This window comes from Glycine soja, chromosome 15 (assembly GCF_004193775.1).
Source record: "Glycine soja cultivar W05 chromosome 15, ASM419377v2, whole genome shotgun sequence".
Taxonomy (NCBI): domain Eukaryota; kingdom Viridiplantae; phylum Streptophyta; class Magnoliopsida; order Fabales; family Fabaceae; genus Glycine; species Glycine soja.
Window position 1 is genome coordinate 22,108,594 of NC_041016.1, and position 11,795 is coordinate 22,120,388.

Genomic DNA, 11,795 nt, shown 5'->3' on the forward strand with positions numbered 1-11,795 from the left:
CAACCAAAAAAATACAAAGATATGAACTCCCTGTGAACTTCTATGTATACCAAATCCACCATTAGCATTGCACATAAAAAAATATATTAACATTTTATTAAGGAAAAAACTGGCAACAGTATTATAGCAACATGTCTCTTTTCTGGTGCTCAACTTGGTGGAAAACTCTGGCAATACCCATGAAGAGCTTCTGTGATCTCGCTTACGAGTTGGGAACTATAGATATCCATACACCAACTTGTTGAGAATGTGTTACAATATTACATATGTGAAAAATGTGATGATTGGATATTTGACATTTGTATCATGTTACAGAATGTTTCCTTGCAAATTGTTTCTATTTGTTTTCCTATAACTATGATGGAGAAATTATTTCCTTGTATATACTAGGTTAGAACTAGTATATATTTGTAAACCCCGTTGTACAATTATCATGAAAAAATAAAATTCATTTTTCCAATATATTTTAAACTCTACTCAATCAACATATGTATATTCGACAATCTAAGAACCTTTATAGGGCACCTTTTCCTAGAGCTCTTTCAATATATTTTCAGTATGTATCATAATTCATAGCATCCAAATGGCCGTCATACTGAGAGTTTAAAATGTAATTAACTTCACTTAATGCAAAAGATGTCTCAATGAGTGACAATAAGGTAATTTATTTTTCTAACCAATCTTCTATATTTTCCTGAGTTTGACAGAGGCTCTCCCTGTTTTGGTTGAGATTTGACATTAGGATGCATAGGCATGTCAGTATGCTTTGCATTCAACAAACCTATGTCTTCAAGGATCCATGTGCATTTGGGTTTCAACAATTTCTTCTTTCTGTCAGTATCATGGAAACTGTCATTAATTTACAAGTGTCGAATTACCAGATATACAACAACAAGAATTCAAAGTTGGCAAAAATCTATTATCCAATATGTTTGTTTGTTATCCTAGTTTGTTATCCAATCTGTTAGCTTGTTATCCTAATTTGTTATCCAATTTGTTAGTTTGTTATCTAATTTGTTATTCCATAATTAAGTTGTCTTTCCTGTTCTATTACCATTGTGCGTCCAATTTGATTCATCCAGGAACTTAAGAGGGAGTGAGTTGTAAAAGGCAAGAGTGAAAAAAATTCATACATAAGCCTATATTGAGAGCATCAAACATTAGTGAACTATCATCAAAGAGAAAAACACGTTAGTAGAGTGTGGTGAGGTCCTGTAACCTTTGTTTAAATTATTGCAGAATTTTTCTGTTCCTTAATTATGGCACGAACTAGTGACGGTGGTGGTGAATATCATCAACTAGACGAATTTCAACGATTGTTACTGGACGTGATGACTGCACAAATGCAACGTTTGTTGAACCGTAACAATGAAGAGCTCTATGGACGAATAGAAGGACTAGAGAACCAACTGAATCATAATGCTAGAAGACCTTATGGTGGGAACAGAAGGGTCAATGATGGACCAAACCGAATGAAGGGGCATAACAGAATTGAGGGAGTAAAAATCAATGTACCCCCTTTCAAAGGCAGGAGTGACCCAGATGCCTATCTTGACTGGGAGATGAAGATTCAACATGTATTCTCATGCAATAATTATAGTGAAGAGCAAAAGGTGAAGTTAGCAGCAACTGAATTCTCAGAATATGCCCTTGTTTGGTGGAATAAAAATCAAAGAGAGATGATGAGAAAGGAAGGGCAGGAGATAGATACATGGACTGAGATGAGAAGGGTTATGCAAAAGAGGTATGTTCCTACCAGCTACAACAGAACCATGCGACAGAAACTCTAAAGGTTGTCCCAGGGAAGTTTGACTGTGGAGGAGTACTACAATGAGATGGGGATGGCACTAGTGAGAACCAACATAGAAGAGGAAGTTGAGGACACAATGGCTCGTTTTTTGAATGGTCTAAATCCTAACATTAGAGATATTGTTGAATTACAGAAGTACGTGAAATTGGATGACTTGCTGCATAAGACAGTCCGGGTTGAACAGCAGCTGAAGAGGAAAGTTGCAGCACAAAGGAACTCATCCAACAATTTCAACTAGAATTGGACCTACAGCTCCAAGAAGGAAGGAGGCAACTCGTCCAGTCCCCATGGAAAGTCACCAGTTAATCTGAAATTAGTGAAGAAGAAGACGTGGAAAAAGAGCTTGAGGAGGAAGCCATGCAAGGTGACATGCTAATGGTGAGAAGGCTCTTGGGAAGTCAGATGCAGCCACTGGACGACACCCAAAGAGAAAATATTTTTCACAGCAGGTGCACAATTAATGGTAAGCTTTGCTCTTTAATTGTTGATGGAGGAAGCTGTACCAATGTTGCTAGTTCCAGGTTAGTGTCCAAACTGAATTTGGATACTAAGCCCCATCCTAGGCCATACATACTTCAGTGACTTAGTGAAGATGAAGAGGTAAAAGTGACTCAGCAGGTTAAGGTGTGTCTCACCATTGGAAGATACAATGATAGGGTGTTGTATGATGTGACTCCAATGGAGGCAAATCATATACTGTTAGGAAGACCATGGCAGTATGACACCAAAGCAGTGCATGATGGCTTCACCAACAAGATTTCATTCCAGCATCATGACTGGAAGATTATTCATAAACCTCTATCCCCTAGAGAAGTGTGTGATGACCAATCTCAGACTTATCAACGTAATCATTGTGATGTCTACCCTGACTTATCTTCCCTCACTGGAAGTGACGTCATCCAAAAACTCTATAACCTATACCAAGCAATCCGCTCCTAGTAAGCATCACATCACAATCTCATCCAAAAACAGCTATTAAAATTTGAATTCAAATTTTAGACTGTGTAAACGATTACACAATAATGGTAATCGATTACCAGCAGTTAATAAACGTTTTAATTCAAATTTTAAAACCTGTAATCGATTACCAGAGGAGATTTCCAGAAAATTATTTCTAAGAGTCACATCTTTTCAAATGGTTTTTACATGGCCACCAAAAGTCTATTTATATGTGACTTGGAACACGAATTTGCTCAGAGTTTTTCATAACAAAAAGTCTTATTCTCTCAAAGAGCAAAAACATTTTATCCTCTTAAGAATTCCTTGGTCAATACACTTGCAATTCAATAAGGAATTAATTGAGTGCTCAGATTGTACAACCTATCTCTTTCAAGAAAGATTTATTCTTCTCTTCTTTCTAAATTTTCAAAGGAGATTGAGAGGCCGATGATCTCTTGTTGTAAAGAAATCTGAACACAAAGGAAGGATTGTCCTTGTGTGTTCAGAACTTGTAAAGGGATCACTTCTTTATTTATCTGCTAGCAGACCTGATATAATGTTTAGTGTGTGTATGTGTGCTAGATTTCAATCAAATCCTAAACAATCACATCTTAGTGCTGTTAAAAGAATCATAAGATATTTAGTAGGCACTATGTATATAGGTTTATGGTATCCTAGAAATTCTACATGCACCTTAATTGGATATTCTGATTCAGACTTTGCCGGTTCTAAAACAGATAGAAAGAAAACAAGTGGAACTTGTCAGTTCATTGGATTTGCTCTAGTTTCTTAGCATAATAAGAAACAAAATAGTGTTGCTTTATCCACTACAGAAGCGGAATATATTTATGTCGGTAGTTGTTGTGCAGAAATCTTATGGATGAAGCAACAACTTTCTGACTATGAAATTCTTCTTGACCAAGAGACCATCGGTCTCTCAATCCCTTTTGAGAATTTAGAAAGAAGAGAAGAATAAATTTCTCTTGAAAGAGATAGATTGTACAATCTGAGCACTCAATTAATTCCTTATTGAATTGCAAGTGTATTAATTAAGGAATTCTTAAGAGGATAAAATGTTTTTGCTCTTTGAGAGAATAAGACTTTTTGTTATGAAAAACTCTGAGCAAATTCATGTTCCAAGTCACATATAAATAGACCTATGGTGGCCATGTAAAAAACCATTTGAAAAGTTGTGACTCTTGGAAATAACTTTCTGAAAATCTCCTCTGGTAATCGATTACAGGATTTGTGTAATCGATTACAGGCTTTAAAATTTGAATTAAAACGTTTATTAACTACTGGTAATCGATTACCAATATTGTGTAATCGATTACACAGTGTAAAATTTGAATTCAAATTTTTAATAGCTGTTGTAAACCATTTTGGCCACTGGTAATCAATTACATCCTCTGGTAATCGATTACCAGAGAGTAAATCTCTTGAAAAAAACTTTTTAACTTAAATTTCTTGGTCAAACCTTTTATTATTTCAATTAGGAATTCCCTTCCTAAAATACTAGAGATCTTCTTGATGTTGTATCTTGTATTATTGGATCATTGTCTTGAATTAAACTTGAGAAGCGCATTTTCATCAAATCATCACGATCATCATCAAAACATCAAAGACAAAGTCTTTGCTTCTACATGTTGATGACATAATAATTATTGGTAGCTCGTCTATGTTGATCTAGAAACTTACTTCTAAGTTGAATTCCAGCTTTGCTCTTAAGCAACTTGGAAAACTGACTATTTTTTTGGGAATTGAGGTCAAAACTCTGCCTGATAACTCTCTTGTTCTCACTCAGAGCAAGTATATCAGAGACCTTCTTCAAAAGACTAAGATGATAGAAGCTCAGCCTATCTCCTCTCCCATGACAACTACCTGCAAGTTATCCAAGTCTAGTACTGACTTATTTTCTGATCCTATCCTTTATAGATCAGTTGTGGGAGCCTTACAGTACACTACAATTCTCGCCCAGAATTCAGCTTTGCGATTAAGAAGATCTGTCAATTCATGGCTAATCCATTGGACACTCACTGGACAACAGTCAAGAGAATTCTAAGATACTTAAAGGGGTTTCTCTCTCATGGACTTCGACTAAGACCAACTATCTCAAGTCAACCTATTCCTGTTAGAGGTCTTTGTGGTGCTGATTGGGCTTCGGATGTTGATGACAGAAGGTCAGTTTACTTAGGACCTAATCTTATTTCATGGTGGTCATGAAAACAACAAGTGGTAGCCAGATCAAGTACTGAAGCACAATACCAAAGTTTAGCACAAGTAACAGAAGAGATTTTATGGATTCAAACTCTCTTGTCTGAATTAGGTGTTCCTTTTAAAACACCAGTGGTCTTTTGTGATAACTAAAGTTCTGCAACACTGTCTTACAATCCAGTTCTCCATACAAGGACAAAACACATAGAAATTGATGTCTTTTTTGTCAGAGAAAGAGTTCTAACTAAGCAATTGATTGTCCATCATATTCCTGGCCTCAATCAGTGGGCTGATGCTTTAACCAAACCCCTCTCTCCAACCAGGTTTCAGTTTCTAAAGGGAAAACTCAATGTGATTGATCCTTCTCCTAAGTTTCAACCACCTTGAGTTTGAAGAAGGGTATTGTAAGGGAACTGCAGTTGTTCAACTGCAGTCCTAAGTAGTTAGTTTAGCTGAGTTAGTTTGCTTAGTTAGTTAGAGTTGGTTGCTCAGTTAGTTAGAGTTAGTTAGCTGTTCTAACTAACTAGTCTATAAATATGGAACTGTAAGCATTGAATCTTTGGGTAAATGAAACTGATTTTCTCCCCTTTTTCATTTCTCTGCTATCATTTCTATTATTTATTTATATATATATATATATATATATATATATATATATATATAAAAACTTCGTACCCCATTGCCCAGAGGCTCTTCGCTATGCGAAGGTATGGGGGAGGGATGTTGTACGCAGCCTTACCCTTGCATATGCAAAGAGGCTGTTTCCGGATTCGAACCCATGACCAACAAAGGATCCTCCAGCATTAAGACTGAAGATATCAAGAAATTATTGTTACAAAAACCAATAAAAGGAGTAAAATAATCAATCACTCTTAATCAGCTCAAGCCCCTACCCCATGTAAATTCCAATTAAACTGCAAGTAAAATTATTAAGTCCAGAATAGGACCCTTAGCACATTGAATGATGGAGTGAAAATCTACTCTTGTGTTTGAGAGATTTTCCTTTTTAAGTTCCCTTGTTTCTATTCTATTCTATGCTTGAGTTCCCTTCCCTCACCCATCACTGTTGCTAATTACTAATCAATCCAGCTCTGCACCCAGCACTTTGAAAACTGAGAAATTCCATCCATGTCTCAAATGAGGTTTGTCCTAGTTTTACACCAGCCTTGACAACAAGATAGGATTTGAAATGAGTCTGCCAGCCAGCACCTAAGAATAGTTATATCTACTAAATGACTAGTTACTACTTCTGAACTAATAAATACCTGCCCCAAAACACAAGATCCACATAGCAAAAGATTTGATAGCTCAAAGAATTAAGAAACACTATACCAAAACTACATATGAGTTGAGTCATGTTCCTTTGTAATTATGTATAAATTAAATATTTTAAGTTGGTAACAAGTAAGAAGAACCAATTGTTTCATCAGTCAGCATTAAGCACTATAAATGCAGGGCAAATAAATTTGTATGCCAGTTAATTCAAATTTAAGTCTATCCTAATACTATATTTTTTTTATGTAATTCAAATTTAAATGAATGGTAAATCATTCTTCTTCCACCAACAGTTTAGTATCATTATGGTTCTTAGCATACAGCTGCAGCAAATTGACAGTAACTTACCGATTGGAAATTGGAGACAGAATCAAAGAACTTAGAACATTAACATGCAAACAATACCAGTAAATGGTGTGCAGATGAAATATTTGGGGTCAGTCCATAGGCATTATGCTTCCACAAAGCCTTCTTTCCTGCATACACATTTTATCCACATAGCCTCAATATCTCATATCTTTTAAGTTTCACAAATGAAAATACACAAGTGGAGACACCAGTAAAGTGTACAAACCAAAATCAAGAGCACCTGCATTAACACATGCCTTAGCAACTTCTCGACAGAGATTTCAATTAAAATTGTCATGAATTCGAAGATTAAACAACCTCTGCTTACAAAATAGGTTAAAAATCGTCACCATAAACAGCAGCTTCTCAAGTAAATACCAGATTTAAATGATATTATTGAAACTATAACTTTGAATTATATATAAGGGCTAGAAAATTCATATGATGAAGAACAATCCCAACTTAAAGCATACCCATAAGTTTTTATAGAAGTTATCTCACAATGATATGGTTGCATCAAGAAGTATTTGATATGACTGTCGGAGAATATGAAAGAAAATAATTGTTCTTCACTCAATTATTGCCCGTGATTTGTGGGTGAAGTGGAAGGTAAGGTTGAGGAACATAACCCTGTTTTCTTAACTCAAGAAGGAGACTATTCAGAATCAAATAGATCTCAACAGATTCTGGATGGTTTCCTTCAGCAGCAGAAAACATATGGGTCCCACCATTAACATCAATCCAGCTGTATCCAGGTATCTTCTGAACTCCTTTTTCCTTCATTAACCTTCTCACCTTAAGAACACTTCCCCACTCACCAGCATCGGCATGTACATTTGAAAGCAATACATAGTATCCAGAATTTTTTGGGTCCAATTCAAGAAGATGTCTTGAAGCTAATTTAGCCAACTCAACATTTCCATGGAGCCGACAAGCTCCCAGAAATGTCCCCCAAACACCTGCATCTGGAGTGAATGGCATGCTCTTTATGGCATCAAATGCTTCATGCAAACGACCAGCACGACCATACAAATCTACCATGCATGCATAGTGTTCCATCCTAGCACCAATCCCATATTCTCTAGTCATGCAATGAAAGTAGTGTATGCCTTCACCAACTAAGCCCGCATGGCCACAAGCAGATATTATAACAAGAAAGGTAACATGATCAGGGTGAACCCCAGCTCTTAACATCTCATGGAATAGGTCAAGGCATTCTCTAGCACAACCATGGTTTCCATAGGCAGCAATGATGCTGTTCCATGAAACTTCATTCTTCCCAGCCATCAGGTTAAACACACACCGAGCCAAAGCTAGTTTTCCACATTTAGAATACATATCTATCAGTGCACTTGCAACAAAAGTGTCAGAACTAAATGCATTTCTTATCACATAGCCATGCATCTCTTTCCCATAATATAGTGCTGGTAAATTTGCAGCAGAAGAGAGAGCAGATGATAGGCTCACAGAATCAAACTTGGCTCCACTCATTCCCATTTGACGAAAAAGATCAACGGCCATTTCTGGTTTCCCATTCTGCGAGAAGCTTGAAATCATTGAGTTCCAACAAATACTATCCGTTTCAGACATTCTTCTGAAAAATTCATAAGCAAGATCCAGTCTTCCACACTTTGCATACATGTCTGTGATGGCAGATCCCACATTAACTATATTCTCCAATTGTTTCTTTAGAATATCACAATGCAACTCCTTCCCTAATTTCAGAGCAGCCAAAGCAGCACAAGCTGGCAAAACACTAGCCATGGTTAGGGAATTAGGCACCATTCCCTCTTGAATTAACCACCTAAAAGTGTTTATAGCATCGATATTCAGCCCATGAAGCACATAACCTGAGATCATAGCTGTGCAAACTGCAACATCAACCAAAGTATTCTGCTGGAAAATCTTGCGTGCCATCTCCACATCTCCTCCCTTGAAGTATATGTCAATAAGAGCACTCTTCAAATAGACATCGAAAGGCACCCTATGTCGCACTATGTAACTATGAACTTCCTTACAATGTCTGAGACTCCCAGATTCAAGGATAGAAGGAAGGAAACTTGCAAAAGTGACCGAATCTGGTTTGACACCAGCAGAGATCATAGCATTAAACAAAGGTGCAGCCTCATCTGTAAATCCATTTTGTACATATCCAGCAATCAACCCATTCCAAGTCACTGTATCGGTTTGTGGCATTGTATTAAATAACTTGCGAGCATCAAAAAGGTTCCCACACTTTGAATACATGGCAACTAGTGTGTTTGCTACCTGTGGATCAAACTCGAACCCACTACCAATAACAAGACCATGAACCTGAGTACCAAGACAAAATTTCCCTCTCGTGGCACATATAGACAAAATACAAGTATACGTCACCGAATTAACCATACTATAAGAGGTCCTCATTCCACAAAAAGTCCCCATCGCATTGTTAAAATCTCCACTTTTCACATAACCATGGAGCATGACATTCCATAAAATGGTGTCTCTCTGAGGCAATTCATCGAACACCCGCCTTGCATCACAAATATAACCATTATCCGCATACAACTTGATCAAAGCACTACCAACAAACAAGTCCACATGAAACCCCAAGGACCGAGCCGTATTATGAACCACCATACACAACGGCACATTATTCAAACCACCACAGGCCTTAATCACATAAGGGAACGTGTATTTGTCAGGTGAAACATTACTACCCAACATCTTGAAGTAAAACAGCAAGGCAAAATCAAACCACCCCAACATGTAAAGCCCTCTTATCATCCAATTCCAAGGAAGAGCATTGCACAATTCGAGCCCGAAAAACAAGTTCCCACCATCGCTGATCCTACCACAAAGAACATACAGCCCCAAAACCCTTGAACTCAGTGCGCAAACATCACTCATGCCGCCAACAATGATCTGAGTGTGAACCTGTCTAGCTTGCTGAACCACAGAAGCATCCGAACAAGCCCGGAACAAAGATTCCAATTGGGTTGTGAGGGAATCTTGAGTTTCTGGTTTTGACATGACATTGTTGCAGATGCTTGTTCCTGCTGTGTGCATGAGTTTTGACCTTGAAAATGCAAGTCTAAATATAGAGCATAGATTTGTAGTTCTGTTATACATTTTTTAGAGTGAAAGAGACATAAACCATAATCAAGTTTCGAACAGCCAAGTAGAGTTGATTCGCTGTTGAAGCATATACCCATAATCAAGTTTTTCTCAATTGGTTTGAAGGCGTCACAAACCACCGTTACGTTGAAGACACCATTTTGTCGTCCTAGAATCCCGCTTGAAAAACACTTTTGAAACGCTCTATTCTATTCAGTAAACGCTCACACCGCGGGTAGAGTTCGGATGAGTGTGAAGAGGTAACTAAACAGGATGTTGTAGGCTATATGTTTGGTACAAAGAGATGAGATGGAATGAAAGTGGATGATGAAAAAAACAATAAAAGTTTGGATAGATTCTTATTTGTTCTTTAAGTCTAATTTGTACAATATGAGAAATATAAAATTTATTCATTGAAAGTATGACAAATATATTTTATCATTAAATTTTGTCTGTCATTATTGATAAAATCGTCTAAGTAACATTGAAGAACGAATTTATCACTAAAATGATTGTCAAACGTAATCATATTGACTAGATTGGACAAAACGTTAATAAAATATTATTTTTGGACGTAAATGTCAATAATTTTTTGTTAGATGAAAATGCCAATATTTTTTTATTAGAAAACAAATGTGAGTAATTTTTTTTTTACCTAGATGTCAATACGTTCCATTGGACCAAATATGTTAATAAGTTATGATTATTAAACAAAAAATATCAGTAATTTTTTATTGGACCTAAATATAAGTATGTTTCTATTAAACTAATTTGTTAGACCCAGAATTTAATTTAAGGGTAAAATATAATTTTAGGATAAAATTTTGGCATTTTTTTATCGTTACAAGCATAACATTACAATAATCACTCAAAAAATATATTGACTAACATAATAATAACGATAATATTAATTTTCAACAATAACTTATCTGTCACAATAGAAATTATCCAGAATAAACATTGTATCACTTTACCAAAATAAAACATTGTAACAGTGTACCAATCATTACAATTTTTTCCAAACACTTCTTCGAATCTTGACTATTTTATTAACAGCGACGGACGGAAGTTAACGGTCTGTTATATTTGTCACACTTAATTTTACACTTTAAGGGACTAAATTTTGTATTTTCATCTTTCAAGGGGCGTCTTTGTCTGCGAATTGCACATTCAGGGGCAAAAGTAGCTATTTATCTATTATTCCCAGAGAGTTGAAAGACAAAAAGTCAAGAAAATATTATATAACAAATATGTTCCTATGTTGACCCTCATTTCAGTGATAAATTTATCCCTCTGTGTCACGTAGACTATTCTATTAACGATAACATATGGAAGTTAACGGCGGGATATTTTGTTGCACTTTTTACGAAGACTAAATTTTGTATTTACATCTTTCAGGGACATATTTATTAACAAATTACACATTCAAGAATAAAAGTAACTATTTAGTCTAAAAGTTTTGATTATTTGACTAAGATGAAGGAGACGATATGAGAGATAAAAAAAGAATTGAATTAAAGTAATTAGATGTGTAAAAAAAATGTGCATTAACATAATTTTTTAATCTCTTATTAATTTAATATTTTTTTCAAAAAATTCACTCAAGATTTTTTGTTTAGAAAAAAATAAATAATCAAGGCATAATTAATTATGCCAGCCCATTATTTTTTATTAACGGATGAAGAATCCAATTATTAAACAAAACAATTAGTAGTTCATAAAAATTTAACAATTAAGGTAAATAAATAATCACATGTTTTTAGATAATTAATTAGCAATAAAGAAATACAAAAAATAATTAGAATGAAGGGGCTTGTGAGTCCACTATCCAGCAGGAAGAATAGAAAACAAATAAATGGAGGAGTGCAAGATGAGAATGCAGCGATGAGAAGGTTTCAAAAAGTAGGGTTACTCTGGAAAAAAAAATTCTTTCCGTGTTCAATTTCATTCCAATTCATTTCATTTTAGGGTGAGAGTTTTGTTCACCATTTTTAAAACTTTCATACCTTTTACATTTCTACCAAACACACTACCTTCATCACTTTTACCTCATTTCAGCTAAAATCACTTTCAGTTCTAATTCATCTCCTTAAACCAATCAAACACACAC

The 11,795-nt window shown here is 35.6% G+C and overlaps 1 protein-coding gene across 3 annotated transcripts; it reads right to left on the reverse strand.

The window, feature by feature from the left end:
• Positions 1-434: 434 nt before the first annotated feature.
• Positions 435-10,000, reverse strand: LOC114386522 (pentatricopeptide repeat-containing protein At4g21300-like). 3 transcript variants are annotated; one of them, XM_028346533.1, is made up of 4 exons: positions 7,088-10,000; positions 6,813-6,906; positions 6,644-6,714; positions 435-831 (listed from the first exon to the last, which is right to left on the reverse strand). In XM_028346533.1, exon 1 carries the CDS (start codon positions 9,698-9,700, stop codon positions 7,160-7,162), a length of 2,541 nt encoding a protein of 846 aa, XP_028202334.1. In that variant the 5' UTR covers positions 9,701-10,000; the 3' UTR covers positions 435-831; positions 6,644-6,714; positions 6,813-6,906; positions 7,088-7,159. The 3 variants fall into 3 exon arrangements, with proteins under 3 accessions (XP_028202334.1, XP_028202333.1, XP_028202335.1); XM_028346532.1 differs by having other exon boundaries at positions 7,060-10,000; XM_028346534.1 differs by lacking the exon at positions 6,813-6,906.
• Positions 10,001-11,795: the final 1,795 nt, after the last annotated feature.

Excerpts from the sequence above, each read along its gene's own strand:
- LOC114386522 (XM_028346534.1), bottom strand. The coding sequence starts at position 9,700 with ATGTATAACAGAACTACAAATCTATGCTCTATATTTAGACTTGCATTT.